Genomic DNA, 25,044 nt, shown 5'->3' with positions numbered 1-25,044 from the left:
AGAGGAAATCTTCACTCTGGAACCTGTGGTTACAGTAAAACCTTTCTTATTGCCATAATGTAACTCTTCTAGGTTATCGCTGGGTCAAGAATAGGAGTCCTGTCCTCCCTCCCTCCATCCCTCCCTTTCACAAGAGGTTCTTCAAATTCAGCTGCAATCTAGCATCGAGCTAGTGCCTGTGGCCCAGCACTGTCCAATAGAACTTCCTGGAAATATTCTCTGTCTGCACTGACCAGTACGGTAGCCACCAGACACATCTGGCTCTTGAGCGCTGGCCATGTGGCTAGTGTTTCCCAGGCACTGAGTGTCAATTTTAAATGTTTGGATTAAATTTAATTTAACCTGATGTAGCCAGTGACTACCGTATTGGACCGTGCAGACACAGAGTTCAGCTGAGGAGCTAAGACTTCCCCACAAGGAAAGAAGACTACCGTGATTTAGTACTTGAGTGTCGGGGGTAACGGTCAGTCTGAAGGGAGGCGCCAGGCCTCCCACACCAAGTGTCCCTTTCGGACCTCTGTGCCAAGTTCTGGGTTCTGACTTTCTGCTGCCCTTGGGCGTCTCTCCCTGCACACGGGGAAGATAACCTCTGCTCAGGAAAGCCAGGGTCTTTGACTTCCCTTAGCCTCAGACCCACTTTCCTTCCTTTCTTTTCCCATCAGCTCAGAGCATCAGCCCCACTAACACCGAAATGGGAACGTGAGTTGATGCCACCTCCTTTGTGCCTTGCAGAGCAGAGCCGGTCTGTCACCGAGCCCTGCTGTTCCCGCGGGAGTAGTGCTGGAACCAGTCCCATGTCCTCCATCTGCCAGACAGGGAGCAGACCACGTAGTCAGTGTCCCTGCCCGCCTCTCTCTGGACTTGACCCCCTTCAGGCTACTCTCTGCTCTTGCCATGCAGTGAGCCTGTCACTCATTGGCTTAAACATGTTTGTCCTGCACAGCATGTGGTGAGGCCAGGCCGGGACAACTATTCCCCTCCTCCACCCCCCAGCAGCCTGCCTCTGTCCCCGTTTCCAGGTGCCCCCATGCTTCTTCCTTTGCCTCAAAGGTTCGTCCTCCCTTTTCCTCATTCTTCCAGGCCTGGCTCACGTGCTTACTCATCTGAGGCTTTCCTCAACTTTCTGGTTCTGTTTCCTCTCTCCACACCCCTCTCGCGGGTACGTTAATATCTTCCTCATCTGAGCTCCTGCAGAGCCCATCCATTGCTGTCATCAACGTGTGTGTGTGTGTGTGTGTGTGCGTGTGTGTGTGTGTGTGTGTGTGTGGTGTCTCCCAGGTTGCAGAAAGGAAATCCCTGCAGGCTCGGACTCCGTTGTACTGCATGGACCTGAGCAGACTTTGGGGTGAATAGGTGCCGTACGGGAAAGTCCCAGGAGGAAGGGACTTGTGTCGCCGTGAAGAGCGCAGGTAGTGGTGGGCCATCCATGCCAGGCTGTGCAGTTTCAGTCTGATCCATTGGGTCGTGGGAGGTCCCGCTGGAGAAGTGGAGAAGAGATGTTTTAGAAATGGCAGGCAAAATAGGACGAAGAGAAGCTGTCACCCACAAATGGCAGTGACATGGGGTGGGGCACATGAGAGGTGCTCGGTAGTAGCTTCTGAAAGAAGGAGCAGTTGAGGTTTGCTCTTTGGTGTTGGACCATTGGGCTGTTAGTGATCGCATGATTGAGGCTGTGGAATGAGGAAGGGGTGAATTTAGAGTTGTTTTAGAGGCAGATGGAAGTTTCACAGCTACTCTCCAATATGATCATCATTGTTTCTGGAATTTGAAAAATTTTTAGACTTCAGGTCATGTAATCTAAATTTACTGGAGTTCCTTCAGTTTCAAATGCTGACAGCACCAGAGCATCAGATGCCAAGTTTTTAAAAAATAATACAGCCACTGCACTTACATTGAGCAAGTTACCAAGTTCTGTTAATTCTGCCTTTTAAAATGCCATGCTTTTTCCATGATATGACAGGCCATAGTCTATGACTCACTGGTGTCTTTTCCTTGTATGGAACCATTGTCCCTGACACCCAGGAAAATCTCAAGTTAACAAAGAGACAAATTGGACTCTCCATATGTATTAGTTTTCCACTGCTATGAATAAATTATTCCCAAACTTAGCAGCTTAAAACGACGAACATGTATTATCTCAACAATGGCTCGGCTGGGTGGTTCTGACATGTGCCTGGCACTGTTACTGGGAGACAGCAGGAAAGGATTTCTCATGAGGTTACAGTCAAGACACCAGCCACCTGGTAAAGGCTGCCATCATCACAAGCTTGACGGGGTGTGGGGGACCCACTTCCAAGAGGGTTTCGCTGACATGGCTGTTGGCGGGAGGCCTCAGTTCCTCACTCCATCAACCTCTCCCCTCATAGGGCTGCTTAAGGGTCCTCACTACAAGGCAGCAGCTGGCTTACCCCAGAGGGAGTGATGAGAGAGAGAGAGAGAGAGAGAGAGAGAGAGAGAGAGAGAGAGAGGGAGAGAGGAGGGAGAGAGAGAGAGAGGAGGGAGAGCGAGAGCAAGAGAGAGCACCTCAATGCCCTTTATAACCTTAGCTTCCAAGTCTCTCCCCGCCCCACCCTCCCACCTCCTCCATATTCTGTTTATTAGAACGAAGTCCCTGAGTCCCAGGTGTGGGAGGACAATTAAGCCCCTCCTCTGGAAGAGAGAATATCCATTTGTAGACATAGTTTAAAACCACACAACATAATTTGTGAAACTGAGTCACCCTGACCATTAAAAGTACGATTCTGCTCTTGCGGGGGGGAGGGGGTCGTCTTTTACTTCTTCCTGTGGGTTAACTTGTCCACTTGGTATAATAACAGCCATGATCTGGTAAAGGCAGAGAAATGGAGGCTGTGCAGAATCCTGTGTTTCTGCAGTGGTTTCTGGAATGAAGAGCCTCAGGGCTTCCTTGTGGAGGGGGGGGGGGCCTGACAGTGGTGAACAGCGGCAGTGGGGGGTTCTGAGGGGTGGGTTGTTGCTGTCATCGGTATGAGCTGAGCTGAGCTGGAGCCGGAGCTGGGCCTGTTTTCCATTCTGTATCTTTTGTTCTCAGCACACACGTCTCTGCCCCTATTCCGCCCCTGTGTTATAGGTGTATTTTAGGTATGTGTAGTCCCCTCAGGGGCAGAAAAGAATGTGCCTCGTTTAGTTTTGTGCCTCTCCTTTCTGCTGGCACAGTGTCTTGAATGTCATAGTCACTCAGCACATTTTTGTTGAATGGGTAATTAGAAGGCCAAAAGGAGAACAAAGAAAGTTAGGAGAGGGGCCAGCAGGGTAAAGTTGGGGAACCCATCGAGAGGGTGAAGAGGGGTAGGCTTAGAGGGTAGGAATTGGAGTGGAGAGGCAGAAGGTGAAGAGGACAGGATACAGCCAGAGTGGGGTTGACTGATGTGGCTGAATGTGTTGGGCATCATCTTGTAAACCAAAAGGTCGCAGGTTCGATTCCCGGCCTGGGTTGTAAGCCAGGTTTCCAGTTGGGGCGTGGGAGAGGCAACCAATGGATTGATGTTTCTCTCCTCTTTCTCCCTCACTTCCCTTCTCTCTAAAAATAAATAAATAAAATCTTAAAAACAAACAAAGAAAGAGTTGGCAATGACTAGAATGTGAGTTGAGGTCCGGGGAAGGATAGGATAGCATAGGAGATTTCAAAAAATGTACAGAACAGAATCTTGTCTAAAAATCGAGGCAAGAGCAGGTAGGAATGGAAAGATTAATGATATCTGTTGTGTAGCAGGCACAGTGTGGACACATTCCATATGTAAGCTTATTTGTTTTCCAGAGCAACTGAAGCTAATGAACATATAACTTAGATATTTCAGTGGTCTAAAAAATAGTGATCACCTCTTTAAATCCAGGGAGTGTTCACTGCAAGCCTGCAAGTGTTATGGGTAATAACTAGAAGTATAAATATGAGGTAGAATATGGAAAGTAAATACATAAATTGTTTTAGGAGAGAATGATCAAGACGTGCAAGTCCCTGGCTTTTAGGACTTCCTTGTGCACATGGACAGCGGGTGTTTGTGACACCTGGGGTCACAGTGGATTGCTGTGTGGAAAAAACATTATTTCCCAACCCAGATAGCACCTGTTTTGGGAGGTGAGATCAGCTGCCATAGTGAAGAATGGGGGATCAGATATAAAAAGTTACCTTCTCAAAGGAGATCCATCGGAGAAAAGGTAAATTCTAGTATCTTGTTTTGCATTGGAACTTGAGGTTTATTTGACCATAAATAAACACGTTTGATAGATGAAGTGATAGGCTTTGTGGGTGGGCCTGGGAGTCTCATAACCACTTACGCACAGTTTATATTAAATAAGCAGGCTTCTTACAAATGAACCTTCAGAATTGCACCTGTTTATAAGTTGGGACTTCCTCTATGCCATTCATTTATGGCTTGGGCACCGTACCTTGTTTTGTGTCTTGATGAAGAATTAGAAAATTCAGGGGGAAAGAGAAAAACACATATCAGGTGCATAGAATCATCTCTGTTACGCAGTAACAATGCAGAACAGGTGAGTAGAAACAGGAGCGATGAAACCCTCCTGGGCACTTGTGCTTCCTCTGCATTGACCATTCTCTCTCCGAAGAATGTTTTCAGTTTCATAAGCCACCTTAGTTAAATATTTAATTTTCCTGGAGTCATCACCAGGGACCGAAATGTCATACGTCAATTTTATGAAAGTAATAAAATGCTTCAGAAAGTACAGTTGCTTGGCTTGGGGCCCGTACCAGTTAGTCACACACCTGGTCATGTGTTTCCTTCCACAGTGACAATGACTTGCTTATCTGTATGCGAGGTCCTTATTTGGAGGAAACCAAGATAAGACGTTTTTGCTGTATGTCCGAACCCCATGTGTAAAAACTTTTTATAGAGTAACGTTCTCTTTCCTGCTCGCTGCCCTTAACTCCAAATAGAGGTAAATTTCCTGCCACAGCTGCTTGTAAACTGTAAATGCTCAATAAAACTTTTCTCTTCTTTCATCTCCCAGCTATTGCCTGTGTTTATGTAAGAGATCCCTTTTCATGTCTTCCAAATATAAAGCTTTCTATGTTTGCGAGTTGGCTATAGTATAACTTGTAGGCTTGTTTTTCTTATGACAAGTCTTATTCATTTTAGAAATACAAAAGCCTGAGTTTCTAAACCTGTGATTATAAAGTGTTTATTGTTTTCTGTATTTTCTGAAGTTTCTACAAAAATTTAGTTTTGAAACCAAAGTGTTTCAAACAGAAGAAAGCAGATAAGCAAAAAGAAATTATTCATTCTCCAGAAGTCATCACTATTAACGTCATCCTTTCTAGGTCTTTTCCTGTGCGTATAATTGGTATTGATGTAAAAATGAGATCACATTGTGTATGATAAGCTAACTGCTAAAGAAACCTGCAGTTTTCAGTGAGAATGACTAGCACAAGTCTGTTTCCAGCTCACTGTCTGGACAGGGTCAGCAGGTGATGGTGAAGGGCCCAGGTAGGGGTGGGGGATGCTATGTTCCCCTGGCTTCTTTCATGGAGTCTTTTCCTTCTTGGCCTGCAGGATCTTCATTGAACAGGATGATGGGGAGAGAATTGAGGATGCTGAGAGGGAGGGTCTATGGGCCTGGTCTGGAAAATGCTGTCCACATTCTATTGGCCAGAACCTAGTCACATGACTGCACCTAAGTAAAAGGAATACTGGGAAATGTAGTCTAGTTGTAGGTCCAAGTGGAAAAGGGGCACAGCTTGTTGAACAACTTGCTCGTCTCCAGCCCATTTGTATAAACCATTTGAAACATCTGTTTTAACCATACAGGTTACTTCAGACATGCTTTTGTGTCCTAAATCTGGTCACCTCTCCATCTCCATCCTATGCAAAGCTCACTATCTCTTGCCAGATGTCTTTCTAATTGGCCTTCCTCCTCTGTTCTTGTTCACTAAGAGTCCATTTGCCCCCCAAAACCAAAGTGGTCTTTTAAAAACTTAAGTCAAATTTTGTCACCCCTCTGCTTGAAACCTTCCAGAGGGGGTTAGAATAATGCCCACCCTCTATTAGGTGAGGCTGGCCTCACGGGTCTCTGGCCCCACTGTACTCCACGAGCCTCTCCCTGTAATCCAAGACTTGCTCCCCCCAGGCCTCGGGACTTGCTATCACCCCTGTGTGACCTGCCGTCCCCCGTGCCCACCCTTTGTCTCCTTCAGGCTTCAGCTCAGATGTCTCCTCTCCAGAGAGGCCTTTCCCGACCACTAGTCATAGATATCCTCCCCTGTTCCTCTCCTTACTCATGTTTAATGCTCACCTTGTCACCACAGCACTTGCCACCCTCAGAAGTTACCAGGCTTGTTTGTTTGCATTGTGTGTTCATGGTCTGCCTGTCTCCTAGCTTGTGGGTTCCCTGTAGCTGGAACTCCATCTTGCTCACATCTGTAGCCCCAGATCATGTGTCTGGCACACGGTGGGGAACTTAGTAAATATTTGTAGAATGAATGAAGGTCATTACAGAGTCACACAGATTTTTAATGACCATATTGTAGCCCATTGCACAGAATGGCTATAAACATTTAGCTGTCTACTTTGGAGAGACTTCGATTTCTTTCAATTAAAAACATGCTTTGGGGACTACCCTTTTAGCTAGTTTTTTGGGTTTGATTTGTGCGCATATCTGTGCTTATTTTCTTAGGTTGATTCCTAAGTGAGAATTTGTTTAATGAAAGGGTGTGTCTATAAAATGTTAAGTGCTCAATAAAGCACTTAAAATTATTACCATTATGCATTTCCATTTGCCCCGCAGACGTTCCTGATTTGTTTGCTGGTATAGTTGAGAGCTCTTATACAATGTACTCTCAGTAACACTAGAAAGTGGACTGGGCAGGCTAGGGTGGGGTGTTCCATCTGTATTTCTGTATCCTAGGTCTTAGAACAGGTGCTTATGCTTACTAAATGAATAAATCAATTTCCATAAAAAATTTTAGTTATCCCTTTACCTAAATTTATTTTTATTCATGTAAATGTTTGCTAATTTTAAAGCATATGCCTTTGGAAAGTAGGTCTGTGTAAGTAGACCTAATGTAAGAACAGTCACCAACGTTAATGTAAACCTAAGGGAACCAGGTGTTAGCTGGGCTTATCCTGTTCCTTTGAATCCAGACGAGGTTCAGTTGACCCCTTTTCCCACTTGTGGAGATCATAGGACACTGCCCAGGATTTCTGAGGATTCCAAGCGCTCCAAGACAGAGAGAGGGTTTCTTACCAGAAATCTTGTCTTCTGCTGTTACTGGTGACCATCTGGTCACATTCTAGACACGCTCTCTTCTTCATCTCCCCCAGATCAGTCCCAAGTGCAAGACTAGGTGTGGAGATAGACCTGCTGTTCTGTCTGAGTTGGTTATCTGAAGGAGTTTCTGCTTAGCAGGGAGACAGAAAAATACATTCCCTGTCCTCCATTTCTTCTTCTAAGTGTTCCCTCATTCCATCTCAAGTAAAGTCTTGAACCCCTTAGCCTGGCAGACAAGAATTTTGTTTTAATGCGTTTTTCTCAGTTTCTGTGCTCTGGGCACCAGTGGACCATAAACTCTAGCTAGGTGTACTGTGAACTCTACACAGGTGTGTTGACAAATAATGACCAATGTGTAAAAAAAATACCTTCACTGTGTCATTCCTTCAGCTGAGCTGGTCATGGGAGATGTCAAGTGATTGACAATGGGACACAGCCTGCTCGCGGTGAGAGACAGAACAGAGCCTTAGCCTAGATGATGCCTGTGCTAAGAAAAATCGTTGACAAGGGCCTGTGGGGTGAGTGTGTAAGAGAAAGGCCAGGACAGCCAAGTGGGCACTTAAAGGAACCAAGGGAAGAGCCCGGACCCAGGACTTTGGTAAACACCTGGGCACATTGTTATGCATAGTAGTTACTCCTGACTTGTCTTACAAACGTTTCGTGAACTTGAGTGCAGGCCTTGTTTGAGAGTGATCGTAAGTCCACACAAATTGAGAGGCCTCTTCTTAACCATACTGTGCCCTACTGTGTTTGTGTGTGAGCAGCTTTGTGTTGGGGCTGGGTTGTTGGAGGGATGGTGGAACGGATGGAAGAATCCTGGAAGGTAAATGATCTCAAGTGTGGGTTCCAATTGCATGTTTGCCTGCTCACTCTGGGGGCTCACGGGCAAAGCTTCAGCATCCCGGTCTCTCCGCGTTTGATGTCTCCCTGCCTTTATCTCCCTTGACATGACACGATCTACATAATCATGGAGGTTTTCTTTTCCTCGCCTAGGTTTTGACTAAACACGGATGGGTGGATTGCGTAGAACGTGTCTCTTACTCCTCAGTGCTTGTGTCCTGAGGGCTTCATCTGTGGCCATTTTCCTCTTTTCACTCTTTTTGGATAACGTTCCACTGACCTCTAGTTGTAATTACTGACTCTACATGGTTAACTCCCAAGTGTAACCCAGACTAGACATCTCTCCCATTTATCAATTCAATCATTTATTTTTTCCCACCTGGTTGTTTTATAGGCTCCTTGAAGTCAAATTCAATTTAATCCTCTATGTTATGTTAACACGTAGTGACCCAAACTAAAACCTAAGAGGTATCCTACCTCCTCCCCATGAGCCATCTGATCTGTCCTGAGTGTCTTAGCCATAACGACTTCCTCAACCTGTGTCCTTGGGCATGGTGCCATCACAGAGTCCTGAGCTATTGGTCTGCTTGTCACTCTGAACAGACTGCGGCATATTCATGTCTATGTTTCAAGGTCTAGCTCAGTGCCCAATGCATAGGAGCTGCTTAGACAATATTGGAATGAATGAATGTATGAGGAAGGCAGATGAACGAATGATTTTGGAGGTGATTTGGGCTGATGCCCATTCAGGATGGTCTTTTTAGTTCTTTTTACTGGTACCGAGGAACTGTGCGTGCTGGTCAGCACTGACATTTTGAAACCATAGTGTTGAAGAAATGTTTTACCACATGCAATTCCCTTCTACCTCAGGCTGCCTTGTTGCATTTGGGCATTTATCTAGGTAATGTCATGTGTGTGGTTGTGTTCTTGGCACACCTGGGAAATATTTCCTATCAGTAGCAGAAATAATTGATCTGCATGACCTAGTTTGAATTAAACTAGTGCTCAGTTCGCCTAGATGCTTTGAATTTCCAGGGTCATTGGAACTGGGAGCTGGAATGCAGCTTTTTGAACTTCAGTGTAGGAGCAGTTGTCAATGCTTGGATTGGTTTGATCTGTATTTTAGCTCTGGCTCATTGTTTATTGGGTGAAAGTATGATCCATGGAAGCTTCATTATTTTAAAAAACTTTTTTCCCCCCTCCAACAGGGAGAGTCACGAATCCTGAGAGTGAAGGTTGTTTCCGGAATTGATCTCGCCAAAAAAGACATCTTTGGAGCCAGGTACGTTTACTTTTTTTTTTTTTTTTTTTTTTGGTAGTCTTTTGTAAGCTTTTGTAGGCTTGCTTAAACTCAAGCACTGTTCTAATTGAGGCCAGCCACAGGATCACAGGGAGGCCTTCTTGAAACAGATGCTGGGCCTCACCTGCAGTTTCTGATTGAAGCGGTGATGCTGAAGCTGCTGGTTTGGGAACCACATTTTCCACTGGGGCCTAGACCTCGTACCACAATAGTGGTCAACGGGCTAGTCCTTCCTCTGGGTCGATTTCACAAGGAAATTGATTCTGACGTTTTCTGTTCTTTGCAGTGGGAAAATACCATTTTGGGAATAAGTCTGTGCCCATTTTAATATATTTCTTTTAAAAAATTCCTAGTTTAGAGAAGGATAAAAGTGTCATTTTGTTTCTAAGAAAACTTCATAGTCCTTGGCATATGCAGTTGGAATCAAGAGATTTATTTGGTGATGTGGATGCATTTGGTGATTTCGAGGAGGGAAGCAGCCTGATCTCCCCAAGTGTTTTCGCTTTTTGTGTGGAGTATTGCACTCGATATTCATGTAGTAGCTTTAACTCAGCCCTCCTGTTCCCACTGGCGCTCTGCAGTGTTGTACTGGTAGCAGAGTGAGGCGAGAGCCACTCGGAACAGGATTTGAACCAGATTTTGAATAAAGACTTTTGAACTTCAGACATATGGATGACAGAGCTTGAGTCCAGAAAGGGTGCTGCTTTCCCAGGTCATGCTTATCAGTAATGCTAGAACAGCGACCAGAACAAGCCTCCCATCCCCTTTCCAGTGTCCCTTTCATGGTGGGTACGTAATGGGGTTTAACCACAAGGCCATGGTCGCTGCTGCTGTAGTCATTTCATTACGACACTGGGTCATCCTCTGAGTCCCCTGCCCTGTCCCCTGGAGTGACCCTCTGGTTTCAGGGCCTCAGCCTGACACGCAGAGACCCTCAGAAACGAGGCCTCCTTCTGTCTAGCCAACCTCATCTTCCAGAAGGTTTTTCTGCCTTTGGGAGGCAGACCTCATTATTATCTGTGCTATTGCTACACAGACTTTTAGTTTTGCCCATCAAAGAAATTGGTAAGTAACTACAACAGCACCTAGAAAAATAACAGTAACAACCAAAATCTGACGTGAGTTAAATATCAGCACCATCTTTTAAAAAATGTCCATACTGATGTGTGCCCCCAGTGACTGAGGGTTAGCTGTATGACTGGTGTCAGGAAACCTCACACACAGGGACGCCAATGTCAGCCTGCTGTGGATGTGCAAGGGGAGTGCACCCCTCCGGCACGCTCTTCCCCCCTCGACCTCAATGAAGTTGCCCTGGCTGGTGTGCTGCGTGCCTGGGCTGAGGCTCTAATATTCCCCTGGTCTCTTACCAGATTAGAAACTCATTCAGGACAGAGAGGTCTTGCTTATTTGATGTCTTTTCTCTACTGGTCTTCACCGAGAATAAGACCAGGCAAATAGGTTTTCTAATTTTGACCTTCGCATGCTGACTGGCAGACTATGCTCTTACATCAGAAATGCCTGTTTCTTGCCTTTACTCTTTTCAATGAATTTTACAGTTTTGCAGGAAGAAATTGGATTTGCAAAATTGTAATTTAAAACATTTTCATTTTGATTGTTTTTGTTTTGTTTTATTCAAAGCCCTTCATAAAAAAAAAAAAAAAAAAAGGAAAAAAAAGTGAACTGGGTTCAGGTTGTATTTATGTTCAGAAGGTCTGGGGTTGAAATTGGTAGTGGAATTAGGATCCAAATCTTAGGAGACAAGCAGATGGGAGCCTTGAATTTTTACTGTTTATATGGAAAGAGGCAGGGTCATTTCTTAGGGACAGGGTAGAAAGGAATCAGAGATGAGGTTTCAGGATGTTAATTAGAAAGATCAGTAGTGTTGTGTCTTAATGGAGCAAGTACCAGAAAATCAGCCGGAAGCTCTAAACCTTAGTTCTGCCCTAAGTTTTCTTAGTTTGAGAAATCTAACATAAATATTAATCTGACTACGCCACACCTGCCTTGCTCCCTCCCTCTCCACCTCTCTCGGAGGTCAGCTTTCTCTGAAGTGCCATTGTGCTTTGAGGACCCGTTTGCCAATGTGTGAGCTAAACTAGAAGGATTAGGTGACAATGCCAGTTCAGGCCATGTCCCTCCAGGGTGGCATCTTTCGCCCAATGACCTGCATTCTCCTCCGTGTTATCGAGGGCAAACCCTTTCAAATCCCCTTGGAACTGGCATGTTGGGCTCAGGGCATGGCCTGGCCACGTAGCAGCTCACATATGTTTGAGGGAGCTGTCATGAGTGAGGGAGGTTTGGTGGCATGTGCTCTCTGCTCTCTGGTGGAGTGAGACCCTGTCCTCTGTACCCTTCAGAACCTCAGGCCAGCAAGCACCTCTTCTGCCCCGGCCTGTCCTTCTGTATTCCTTCCACTTCTGTCTTTCCTTCTCCCTTCACAGAAAAAGGGCTGGGCAGGACCCGAACTCCCTTTCGGAGAGAGTCATGGACAGAGAAGGAAGGCCACTGTTCTTGAGAGAGCTCGTCAGCAACTTCAAAGTGATTGAAATTGTATAGCGTAGACTTGGATGTGTTGACAGATGGGATTTAGGGTCTCCTTTGTCTTCCAGGGAGGCTGCCTGGGTCACTGGGCCTGAGATGGGAGAGGAGGGGCAGTGGGGGAGGGGAGGAAGAGGCAGGATGTGTTTGTTGGACCAGGGGTGGTGGCGGTGGGTGGGGAGCACCGCACTCCAGGTCTCCCCGGGGGCCCCGTGCCCCAGGAGGCTGTGTGAGGCTGCCGATGCGAGGACTGGCGTCTGTGGGGCCCGGCCTCCGAGCCGGGGGTGGCGTTCGCCCTTGAATGGCCTGCACCTGAGATGCCCTCTCCTCTTCCGCTCTGAGAACACCAGCTCACACTCCAGCCTCCTCCCAGCAGAGACTGACTTCATTAAAAGAGCCTTTGTTGAAAGAAGATTTGATAGTGGGGCCGTTGCTCTCCTTGGACCTTTGGGCAGTTGGTCGATGTGGAAATGGCAGCTGTTGAGGCTTTCTTTTGGACCATACTTTCAGGTCAAAGAAGGGCAGTCGTATAATCTGTCGTCTGAATAGGGGTACTTTTGTCTGGAACAAAAGCTAGATCATAGGGGGTGTCAGAACATAGGATGTAAGTGGAGACTGGTCTCCTCTGGTCAGAGACATCTGATCTTTAGGATCCATACTATGAAAAAAAAAAAAATGCTATGTGATGGTTTTAAAAAGTTTGTTTTAGAAGCCAAGCAAGAGAAAAATCTTTTTCAAAAAGTAGACCATGTGTAAAAAGCCAAGAAGACATCCAAAAGGAAGTAAAACGTTGAAACACTGCGTATATTGGGGAGCCACTTCCTTTGCGGAAATGCACCTGCTGCCTTCATGAGATAAGGCCTGGTGGGAGTGGGGCATGGGGTCCGGGAGACAGCCTCTGCTTGGGAAGTTCTCTTGTACCTGCCAGTGCCTCCTCCTTTGCACCCCGCCCCCCACCTCAGTGTGTGGGGGGCTGGCTTGTCCTCACTCAGCCTTCTGAAGCGATGCACCAGCATCCCCACCGCTCCCTGTCTCTACCCCGTTACAGTGTTTTTGCTGAGACGCACGCTTAATGCACAGAGGCCCCCGGCTCGCCAGCCGCTTTGCCCTGCACTCACCTGTGGCATAAATCCCAGTCTCCTGGTGGGCTGCCAGACTGCGGTCCCCGTGGACCTTGGTGAGCAAGCCCTCTGGTCCTGTTCTTCACAGCCTGCCTCTCCCGGGCAGTAGACGCTCCTCGTCCCTACACACAGCACACGCTCCTTTGCCTCTCTCTGGGCTCCAGCAGTGCCCTCACTGCAGAATGCACCCCCACCCTCACGGAAATCCGGGGGACCCCTGCCCCTCCTCCTGGAACACTCCGCCAGCTCAGTTGCCATCTCCTCTGGCTCACTGGGCCACCTGCCCGTTCCCCAGCAGATCACCCCCTGCGGGTGTCCCCTAACACCTGCAAGTACCCTCCATGGCTCTGTCCTTAGAACTGTTTCTCCCAAAATACGTCTTTAGCTTCTGAGGGCTAGCATTCTATTTTCTTTTATTCTCCAGGCCTAGCACATGATAGGGTCTCAGATATTTACTGCACGAGGGACTGGATTGGGTTTTGATCTGCCTCGTCTCTGCCTTCTCCTGTCCTCCTCCTGCGCCTTCCCTGAAAACTCACTGTTCTCTAACATGCCAGGAAAGGTGCGGGTTCCCGCCTTTGCTTATGTGTTCCCCTTGGTGTGGCACCTGCTCCTGTCCTTTCTGGCCCTGCTCACTCCTGGCCCAGTTCCGGTGGCAGGCAGCCCCTGTCCTGAGCTCCCCAGCCCCGTGCCCAATCCACCTCAGTCCAAGAGGACAAAACAGCTCTTGTCCTTGGGCTGCGGTGGCTCTGGGAGCTTCCTCCCTGATCGGGCCCCCGCCTTGGCAGAGCCGGTCGGCTCAGAGGCGGGAGCCCTTCTTATTCCTGTGTGTAAGCCCAGGGACCATGGCACATGGCAGGTGCCCAGTAAATTGGCTAGACTCAATAAGTGGAATCTCGTTATGGTGCGCTGTGGCACAGGGTTGCCCGCCGGAGGACAGGCCACTGCTTCCTCATTCTCAGAGGCGCCCTTCGCTCCTCAGGCTTCTCACTCACCCCCACCCTGCCATCCCGGGCAGGGGCTCTCTGTCATCCTCACAAAGGCTCCTCGCAGGCCAGGGGAGGAGGCTGCCTAGGACTCGGATAAAAGGTGAGCGTGGAAGAGAGGAGGTTAGGGAAGCAAGTGCAAAGGCAGGTGTCAGAAAAGGGTCTCAGGGAGTCAGGAGAATGGCTGCCATGGCTGCAGGTGTCTGTGCAAAATCACGTCTCCATAGCCCACAGGAGGAGCATGCTGTCTCGTGATGGCAGAATCAGAGACCTCTCCTTGGGGGCCTGCCGTGGCTGCAGTGGGAGGTCCAGACCCCTGTCAGCCTAACCGTCGCTGCACACAGGACAAGTGGAGGCATGGGGTCGGCGCCTCCCCAGCAGTTACAGATGGGGGTCAGCGGGACAGCTGTGGGCTTAGGGGGGAGCCTTTTAGACACTTTGCAACGAGACAGGGATGAGTCCTGGTGTTGGCCACAAAGAGGTGTACAGTTTGGGATAAGTACCCACACTTTCTTTTTAAAGCGTTCAGTTACAGCTGACACAGAATACTATATTAGTTTCAGATGTACAACATTGTGATTAAACACTTATATACCTTACGTAGTGATCACCCCAGTAAGTCCAGTACCCACCTGGCACCATAGTTATTAAATATTATTGACTATATTCCCTACACTGTACTTTATGTCTCTGTGACTACATTGTAAATACCAATTTGCACTTCTTTTAAAATTTTTATTTATTTTTAATTAATTCATTTTTTGAGGGGGGGACTCCGCTCTGTAACAATTCCCCCCCTCAGACTTAAGACCCTTTATAATCTTATAAAGGACAATGGGCGGAGGACTCGTGCTCCTCTAGCTGCTTCAAGCTGGACATGGCCATCGTCCTACCTACCCTTGGGTCCAGGAATCCCCAACAAGAGTGGGGGTGTGGAGGGGAGGGTGGCCCTCCCACATGAGGAAGGATCGTGCAGACTCCAGGTCAGTTGGCTGTCCCCAGACAATGATGTGCTTGGTTTAACAGGCTGACATCCTTGTTGTATTCTGGGGGCAACAGATCTGGCAACAGGTTTAAAATACATCATTCAATTTGTAACCACTAGATGACAAAGGGCCGGGATTAATTTTTCAATGTGTCCCACATTAGGAAAAAAAAAAAAAGGCTTCTTTGGAGGAAGATGTGCAAGGCACGCCACACCTATCCGAAACCCTTTTGCCCACTATACTTAGTTTGGGCTGAGGGGAGTATTTTAGGTCCCCCCCCCCCCTCAGACCTCTGGGCCCTTTCTGTACAAGCCATTAGGATAGAAAAGAGAAACCAGTTTTAAAGTGAAGCCCACAGACCACTCTGTGCTTGATCAACCCAGCCACTTAGTTCAGCCAAATCATTGAGTCTCAGGAGGCAGCAATGCAGACAGGATTAAGTGAGGTCTATACGTACAGACAATCACTCAGGTAATGAAATCATAGGCTTATGCCCTATGAAAACAGAACACACATGTTAATTTATGCAACATGACCCACAAACCAGTCTCTAAATCTGTGAGACTGTCTTATTGTGAAGACATTCAGTTGCAAGGCATTTGACATTCTCCTTGCCTGTAAATTAAGCATCTTTGATGATGTCACAAACCTAGTTTAACTTTCAATGAAAACAAACTTTAAATGAAAATAAACTTTAAAGACAGATAGCTGCACTAGTTTATAGTCTACCACTGAGCATTGTGATTTTCTTTGAATCATGATTTTTCTCCTTAAGATTACCCTCCTTGTCATTAAAGGGACTGCATTAAGTCCAGCTTTAATTTATCCTGTTCATTTGCATAAACACAACAAGAGCAGCAAATGATCACATATAATCTTTAAGTCTGCTTTGCTGGAACTTACACAAGGAACCTTTAGGGTGACTTTCAGTCTGCCCTTCAGGGCACAGAAGCTGAGCCACATACCTGCCATTCAGCCTTGCCTGTAAAGACCTGTCTTTTCCAAGTCTTTCAGGTTTTCTCTTGTGCCTTAAGGTCCCTTCTAGCCACCTTTCAGGAAAGCAATCTTTGTTCCTTCCCTGGAAAGATTGCCATGGACCGCACAACCAACCAAGGTACCAGGCCTTTTTCTGGTGGGCTTTTATTACCTTTGGAAGTCAATCCCAGTTCCTCAGGGATTTTTGGTAATAACCAGAGCCCAGGCATGTCTCCTTTAGGCATGACATTCCAGTCAAAGTCTTGGTTAACGGAAGTTCTATTAACAACTGGTCTTATTAGTTCTTTGCAAAGAACCTTATGTCATTACTTACTTCTTCAGAATGCCAAATTCTGGAGGGATCAGGTAGGGAGAAAAATATACAATGTGAAGGAAAATCCTTGTCCTTCTAATATTCACTAAAATTACATTTCCGTACTTTACATTTTCTTTTGTTTACTTTCCTACATGTGAAGTTTTTTGTGGGGGAGAGGGGAGATTTGCTGGCTCATTTATTAATTTATTTTGCTTTCATTTTTAACCCCCACTAAAATTTTTTGTTTGTTTGTTTTCCTGTTACAGTTGTCCCACTTTTTTCCCCATTCCTTCCCTGCATCCTGCCCACCTTTTCTCCCATAGTCTTAATCTCTTCACCTTTTTTACCCAGCTCCCCAACCCCCCTCCCATCTGGCAACCATCAGTTTGTTTTCTGTATCTATGAGTTTATTTTGTTTTTTAGATTCCACATATATGTGTAATCATATGGTAATTGTCTTTGACTTAGCATAATACCCTCTAGGTCCATAGATGTTGTTGCAAATGGCAAGATTTCATTCTTTTTTATGGCTAAAGAATTCTTCATTGTGTATATGTACCATATATTCTTTTTCCATTTATCTTTTGATAAATACTTAGGTTGCTTCCATATCTTGGCTATTGTCAGTAATGCTGTAATAAACATAGGGGTGCATGTATCTTTTTAAATTAACATTTTGGATTTTTTTTGGATAAATACCCAGAAGTGGAATCGCTGGATCATAAGGTAGTTCTATTTTTAATTTTGAAGACTCTCTTTACTGTTTTCCATAGTGTATGCTTTTTTTTTTTTTTTTTAATGGGGTGTAAGGAAGGAGGGGAGAGAATCATAGTGGCTCATGTTTATTGAGTGGGTCTGTCTGCCAAGTTCGGTTTGAGCTGTTTATTCTCCCAACCGTTTTATGCAGCAGGTACTATTGTTCTCTCCGTTTTGCCCATAAGGAAACTGGGGTATGAAAGATTAGATAAGCTGTGAAGTCTATGCCTCTAGTAAGTTACAGAGCTGTGGACTGAGCGAGGTGTTAGTGTTATTTACAGACTGGTTTGGGTGCTTACAGGACAACTGGCACAGCAAGGGACTGTGACAGTGTCATAGATTCTGCCCAAGCTTTATGAAAAGGGAATCCTTACCTTCATGTTTAGGTGAGAATATTGAGGTTCAGGGGGACTATGATCAGCCCAAGAGGAAACAGCTCTGTAGTGAGCACTGGAACCGTGAGTCCAGATTTATCGGACTTCCGTGCTCTCTCCAGTGGTAGGTTACTACTCTTCTTCAATGACAGAATTTCAGCCATTGGATGGGCCATTGGACTAGATGTCTCTGAGCGTCCTTCTAAAAACCCGAGATTTGATGAGTGGGTTCTTTTTCTTTTTTTTTAAAGCAGATTTAAAAAACTGGCCATTGTATTTGATGGCAACTGACCAAGTTCTTAGCATTGTATCATCAAATGTTAGATTTAGAATAGAGGTACTTTACTAAGTAAGATTTTAAAGTTTTTGTAAACTTAGACTGTTTTTTCAAGTTTTAAGCTTTATTCTTTCTCAGTTATGCTTGTATCTCAAGAATTTAGCCTTTTGTCATAGGTTAAAACAGTTAGCTGAGCAGAGTCACTTTAATACAAGTTTTCAGTCTGCCCTCCCTGTTTTCCTCAGTTCTGGTCACGTAGCCTGCACTTGAGACCACGAAGCTGCTCGTTGACATTGGCTGAGACAAACGAACCTAGAATGTCATGCTTTCCTGCAGAAGGTTTCAGAGCATGCACTTCACTGTTGCTTCTTTATTTTGTGTGTTGGGTTATTAGCATCAAATTATACCTGTTTGGGTTGCTATCAGTTTTTCTTTTGGCAGCTGGTGATTTGCAATTTAAAACACACACAGGCTCTAGAGCATTGGAGGGATGTGGCAAGAAATGCTTCTGTAGTAAGTGACTGAGACTCATGGAGACCGGAAGCCACGTACAGGTGGCTCTGTGGCACCAGCTCACCTCTGTCCCTGTCATCTAGACTTAAGTTGGTAACATTTTGCCACATTTGCTCTACCCTTTTTATTTTCCCTGAAGTATTCAAAAATGAATTACAGACAGTATTACATTTAGCCACTAAATACTTCAACCTGCGTCTCTAAGAAAACAAGAACATATGCCTGTATAACCAGAATACAGTTTTCATTAAATGAACAATTGCCTAATGGACTCTACTACCTACTCCACTATCTGAGTTCCCCCAACTGTCCCTTAACTGCCTTTTATAAATGGGCTGTTTAAATCCAAATTCAGTTGAGATCTTGTATTGCATTAAGTTGTTAGGTCTCTTAAGATTCTGTTAATCTAGAGCAGTTCTCTCCCTCCTTACTAAACGACAGTGAATTGTCTGTTGGTTGTCTCACAACATTGGATTGTTTCTTGCGGTATCATCTACTGCGCTCTTGTTTCTCCTGGGTTTCCTGTGTATTATGCGTTGAATCTAAAGCCTTGATCAAATTCAGTATAAGCATTGGGGGCAGGAGTGGGGGTGCTGTCTGCTCAGGAGGCACACAATGTCTGGCCATGTTTATATACCATCCCTGATGCCATGTTAGCAAGAATCCCTCAGTCAGGATCCCCTACTTTGCCTGGACTTTGATGCATGAATGTGTAGGTATCCCTCAGGGAGTCTCTGTTTGCCAAATGGTTTGACACAGAGTAGAGGAAAATGGTAGGACTTCACGTCCTCGTTTTTGTCAGTCTGGAACGATGTTCTGGTCACTGAGTCTGTAGGGCCAAGAATCCGATGCCCGTTAGGAAGATGAGGATGGCCCTGCACATTGTAGATACTTGATACATTTGGGTCATCTGGTCAGAGTGGGGCCTGAGAAAACTGAAAATCAGAAAGCATCTGAAGAGCTGTGGGCAGTCATTTAATCCAGGGACGTTGCACCTCCAGTCACCAATGGAGGCAGAAATCCTGAGACACCTGGGGATTGGTGAAGTTGGGGACACCTGCCTGACATGGGTGTGTCCTGGGCCCCAAGCCATTTCCTGTGCCTCCCCACCCTGCAAAACCTGCCTGCCACTTCTTACTCCTTCTTGTCCTTCACTCCTCCATGACAGGTCTTTGTGTGTGTCCCCCACCCCTCACCCCAATATCTTTACTCTTGCCTTGTCTTCAACCCGCCTGTGTTTGTCTCACGCTTTTCCTCTCTGGGGGGAGGTAGGAAAGAGTCTAAAGAAGGAAATGTTGCCAACTTGAGATGAGCCAGAAATGAAAACATTTCTGAATGTGTAAGACAGTGAAGAAAATGTTTATTTTAAAAGAACTGAGCTAACCACCAAGCCTTTGGACACCACCAGTAGGTACTGCGTAGAGGCCCGACATTCAGATGTGCGGACTGCGGCTCATGTCTCGTCACCAGGAGAGTGAGGGGGATACCGATCTCTGTCTGTCAACAGTTCCCCTGTGCTTTAGGGCAAGGGTGGCTCGCCCACCCACTCTCAGGGGTCAGGCCTCGGAGAGGTCTTGAGGATGATTCTCTCCAGGCTGCCTCTGCCTCTGCATCTGCATCGACATCGACAAAAATGTCCTGTTGAAGGCAACGATGTTCTCATACCTGAAAGTAGCATTCTGGAAAATGCAGAGTCCACAGTCCAGTAGGGGCACCTCTCTCTAGAACCCCCATATATTCTGTTTATCAGATATCCATCTCATCTGCTGAATTATTTCATCTCCTAAGAAAAATTATCACAGATCTCCTAAAATCATTTCTATTTAATGTTTATATTTGAGGGGCGGACCTGGAAAATGAGGTTTTTAAGAATGCTAATAGGATTAACTGAGCTGGCAGGTTCTTAAATGGTTATTAGAATGCTTCTTAAGTGTGCAGGTACTTATTTAAACAGGACCAGCAAACTCGTTCTGTAAAGGGCCAGAGAGTCAGTAGTTGAGGTTCGCAGAACCTATGGTCTCTGAGGTAGTGCAGTAGCTGGGACAGTGTGTATGGCCCATGGGCCATCGTGTCCCGCCCCCAAGAGTATAAGCTATTGATTCTCTACAACATACATATTTAATCATTTGGTCATAATTTCCAGATGAAACTATTTCATTGGGCTGCTGGTTGGTCAATGACAAACAAGAATTCAGCCAATATTGACTTCGGAGGTGGGGAGGGAATGGCTTCCTAGATATTATAGTAGCTTTTTATTTTCTTTTTCTTTTCTCTTCAAGGGCAGTGTGATGAAAATATAGCATATAACACTTTTTAGAGGTGCACTGTGTATTTTAAAGTCTAACAAATAAACAACTGTAAAATGTTTCCGTCTTAGAGAAGAGGATTCTCACAACTTTGTGCATAAATACATGGATAAGGAGAATTGAATTTATGGGCATACAAGCAGATACAAACAATACTTCAAATTGGTATACTACAATTAAAATATTGCCTGCTCTCTCTACTATTTCTTAGGCTTATGACCTTAGTGCAAGTAATGTTTAATAAGGAATCTGCAATCTGTAACTCCTCAGTAAATTATTAAAAGCACTGGCATTCCTGCTGTATTATATCACAAGTGGTGAAAAATATGCCCCGCCTCGGAATGGGTGTGTGCTGGCTCACCGTCCTCACTTATGGAGAGGACGGGCGGCAGACATGCTTCAGGGGCTATCGGCATTTCTCTCGTTCGTTGTTGTAGGTACGCTCTTGTCCTTCCTTACTGACGAACTGGTTATTGGTTCAAGTCGTGGCTATGCTTAGATGTTCCAGATTAGTTGTTCATGGTGGGGAGGTAGGGAAGCGTTTGAAAGAAACACCATATTTCAAGGTTGGGGGTGACTGGTTGAAAAATCAAAATGGGTGAATCTTATTATAGGTTTTTTTTTTTCCTTTTTGCTATTGATAAAATGATAGTGTTGGTTGTACGTTGTGTTTTCTTGCTCCTCTTCTGACTTGTAAACTCTCAGGGGTTCATCGCCACCAGTGGCTCTGATTCCATTCAGGTGATTTTATATGTTATCTCAACAGTCTGGACAGTAAAAGAGAGATTTGCAGATTCCTTTCTGGCCGAAGGGGTTGCTGGCTCCCTATAGTGTGAGTTCATTTTCTCTGTGTTAGTAAGTACATAGTCAACCATCATGGCCTGGAAAGCAGATTTGTTTGCTCTTCCACAGTTTCCTGGTCTGGAATGTCCAGGTATTTGAAACTGTTCTTTCCCTGGAATGATCCGTCCTGCTGGTGGCCCTGCCATCTTTCGAGGCATCCTTGGCTCTCTTCCGTCCAGCCCCCAGCCTGGGCCCAGGGTCTCTGTAGAGGGCTTAACGGTGTTCACATCTGCGCTCTTCTCCCTGGCCCACCACATACATACAGAAGTCTGTCTCTCAAACACAGACTGTACCCAGCACCATTCAGCCGGCACTCCCTGCCACGGGTCAAGGTCCTGGCTCCATAACGTTGACACAAGAGCCTCGCGTGCATCTCTTGGGTCTGACTTCCCCCAAGCTCAGCCCTACGTTACCCTCAGAGGCTGCACTCATCCTTCTCCAGGACTTTGCTGGTCCCCGGAACGACTGCCATTTTCCCTTTTACACACCTGACTTGTTTTCATTTGTGAGATCACCCCCCCCCCCCCGCCCCCCACCAGTGTCCCTGCCTCTGTGCCCACCTGGCCCAGGTGTCAGAGCTGTTTGCAGTCGCTCATGCACGGTGTTGGGATTTGCCTCTTCTAGACCTTCACCTTCACACCCCACTGTCATCTCACATTAGCCCAGGGCCACCAAATCCATGGCTGCCACCACTCCGCGCACCCCTCGCGTGTACACAATGCCCTTGACCCTTGTGCCCTTCCTGCCCCTAGGCTGGATTTATTATCCCTGCTCTTGTACTCTACCATTGATTTATACATGCCCGTATTTTTTGTACCCTCTCACTTCATAATGGTTTGTTTTATTGTTCTCTGTGCACTTTTATGACCCTCATTCTTTACAATAGGCAGGTTATAAATTTTAATAATATAAAATTCTCTACTACATGTATCACATTATTTATAGCTCCTTCCTACTTCAAAGTTACCACAACATCTTTAAGGAGTGCCTCATCCTTAACCCCTCTGTTCATTTAAGTTCAGTGGCCGAGAGGAACTGAGAAGCATCCCTAACCAGAAGGCTCCTGAAGGGCTCCCCTGAGGTGTATTTGGGGGAGTTATAGCTCCCTCTGGTGGTCAGATCAACAGGTGCGTTTTTGTTCTGGACTGGAAAAATGTTTTTCAAATCTAATAATCCTTTGGAGATCTTTTTAAAATAAATTTTTTAATTAAAAAAATTTATTCACATTTTGTTTGTTTTTGCAGATACTTAAAAAACTTCTCAAATAGTGACACTTATGCAGAGGAAAGAATGATTTTACTTTAAGCAGTTCCTACTTTTTACAGATTTGGTTTTAAAGTAGACAATACTAAAGAACTCATACAACTCAACACGAAACAAACAAATAAAAAATGGGCAGAGGCCCTGAACAGACACCTCTCCCAAGAAGACATATAACTGGCCAGCAGACATATGAACAGATGCCCAACCTCATTGGCCAGTAGGGAAATGCAAACCAAAACTACAGTGAGATACCACCTCACACCTGCTAGAATGGCTGTTATCAACAAGACAAGTGATAAGTGTTGGAGAGCTTGTGGAGAAAAAGGAACCCTCATTCAGTGCTGGTGGGAGTGTAGACTGGTCCAGCCACTACGGAAAACAGGATGACATTTCCTCAAATCATTAAGAATTGGGTTACCATATGACTCAGCAACTCCTCTTCTGGGTAGCTACCCCCCAAATTTGAAAACATTTATTAGCAAAGATATACGCACCCCTATGTTCATTTCGGCATTATTCACAGTGGCCAAGACATGGAGACAACCACGGTGTCCTTGGATAGAGGACTGGATGAAGAAGATGTGGTCCATATAACCACGGACTACTGCTCAGCCATAAGAAAAGGTGAAATACTGCCATTTGTGACAACATGGATGGACCTTGAGAATATCATGCTAAGTGAAATAAGTCAGAAAAAGCTAAGAACCATATGATTTCACTCATATGTGGGCTATACAAGTGAAACTCATAGACACAGACAGCAGTGTGGTGGTTACCAGAGGGAAGGGGGTCAGCGGGGAGCAAAGGGTGAAGAGGGCCAAGTACATGGTGACGGAAGATGGTTTGACTTTGGGTGGTGAACTCACAGTGCAATATACAGATCATATATCATAGAAATGAACATTTGAAACCTATATGATCTTATTAACCAATATCACCCCAAAAGTGTAATTTAAAAATAAAATAAATTTAAAAACAAAAATAAAGTAGATAATACATGGCATAAATGTTATTTCCCTCTTTTTCTTTCCCTTTCTCTGCCCAATAATTGTCTAAACTTGTAGAATCGTCAAAATAAAATGCCACGGACTACAAAGGAATAATTAACTGATATTGGGAAGGAATGAAATTCTTTATTTGCAAAGCAGTGTATTGCAGTGTGGCCCCATAGGCAAAATGAGTGATAATGCATTTCTAGTGTCACATTTTTATGAATTAGAACTTCAACACTCTAAATCTTCTTGAAGAAAGGAATTTCCAGACTGATATTCTTAATATAGAAAAATAAATATTATAAAGAGTTGCCTAATATCCATGCAAATTCTGGGAAACAGGTATGGATAGTCTCAAACATATTTGTATTTGGCGTTGGAATTGGGAAAAAAAATGCTTTGCCTATGGTTCTCTCTGAGGTTGTGGGAGTTCTTAGTACTCCAGAGAAGTTAATGAAGCCGGCACAACATGAAAAACAGACCCAGGAAAGACAAGGGAGGTTTTTAAATAATTTTCCTGTCATCTTTTCCCTGTAGCTAAATTTGTAATGACGCCTGTGGACAGTATTACTTTTCAGATTGAGGATCGAGACCCTCAGAGAACACTAGCAGCCACAATTTAAAAAATTATAAGGCAAGGTTGCCTTACTTTCTCTCAGGTATGCTTGAGGTTCTTTTGGGTAAAATTCTATCAGGGCAGGGGAAGGAGTCATGAGTCTGTGTGGGCTATCTGCGTTAGTGGGTGTATTATCAATACGTCAAGAGACTTATTTAAACAGAGCAGGGGGTGGTTCCAACCCCCGTGGAGAAAAACCGTGTGGGCCACCTATCAGCTCATTTTGCAGTAATGTCCTTCTCTCCCTTTGCCATTTTTTAATGTTTGCAAATACTGACAAAAGCCCCAAACAAGAGGAAAACCATGAATGCTTTCAGAGGGACAGAAAAACTGGGGAGGCACTAGGGAGAGAAATTAGGGAGAAAAGTATCTGTCAGTTTGAGATGATATAAAATAGGTTTTTCTTTTTTCTTTTTTTTTCCCCCAACTGAAGACAGTGGGATATATTCTCAGGGCTGTTCGGACTGTTCTTATGAGATCCTGTGTCCATGCGACAGCCGCTGATAGTGCTACAACACCGTACAAATGCAGGGTCTCACTTATTCTCTCTAGACAACTCTCCCTGAGCAAAGCCAGTCTCCACAGCAAACAGGTGAACCAACGAACGGCAGATCCTAAAACCGTCTCACTGAGAAGCCCATGCTCTCTAAACACGTGGTCCTGTCCCTCCTCCTGCGTGCGGAGCATGAGCAAAGTGACAGGAGCCCTGCAGGGTCAGCAGCGTAGAGGGTGTTAACTGTGGGCATCCCAGGAGACCGTTTCCTCACTGGGTCCCGGCATCGCCCGCCTTTTCCTCAAGC

The 25,044-nt window shown here is 45.4% G+C and overlaps 1 protein-coding gene across 3 annotated transcripts in view; it reads left to right on the top strand.

Annotated features, from left to right (window-relative positions):
• Positions 1 to 25,044, top strand: part of NEDD4L (NEDD4 like E3 ubiquitin protein ligase) — a 307,610-nt gene that overhangs the window by 86,858 nt on the left and 195,708 nt on the right. For all 3 annotated transcript variants that reach the window (XM_090285449.1, XM_090285450.1, XM_090285451.1), the window contains exon 2: positions 9,291 to 9,364. In XM_090285449.1, coding sequence (XP_090141575.1) covers positions 9,291 to 9,364 — 74 coding nt within the window. The remainder of the gene's footprint in view (positions 1 to 9,290; positions 9,365 to 25,044) is intronic.

This window comes from Furipterus horrens, unplaced genomic scaffold, assembly GCF_987537825.1.
Source record: "Furipterus horrens unplaced genomic scaffold, mFurHor1.1.pri manual_scaffold_8, whole genome shotgun sequence".
Lineage (NCBI taxonomy): Eukaryota > Metazoa > Chordata > Mammalia > Chiroptera > Furipteridae > Furipterus > Furipterus horrens.
Note: the sequence above shows the minus strand (reverse complement) of the source record. Positions and strands in the feature narration are given on the sequence as shown.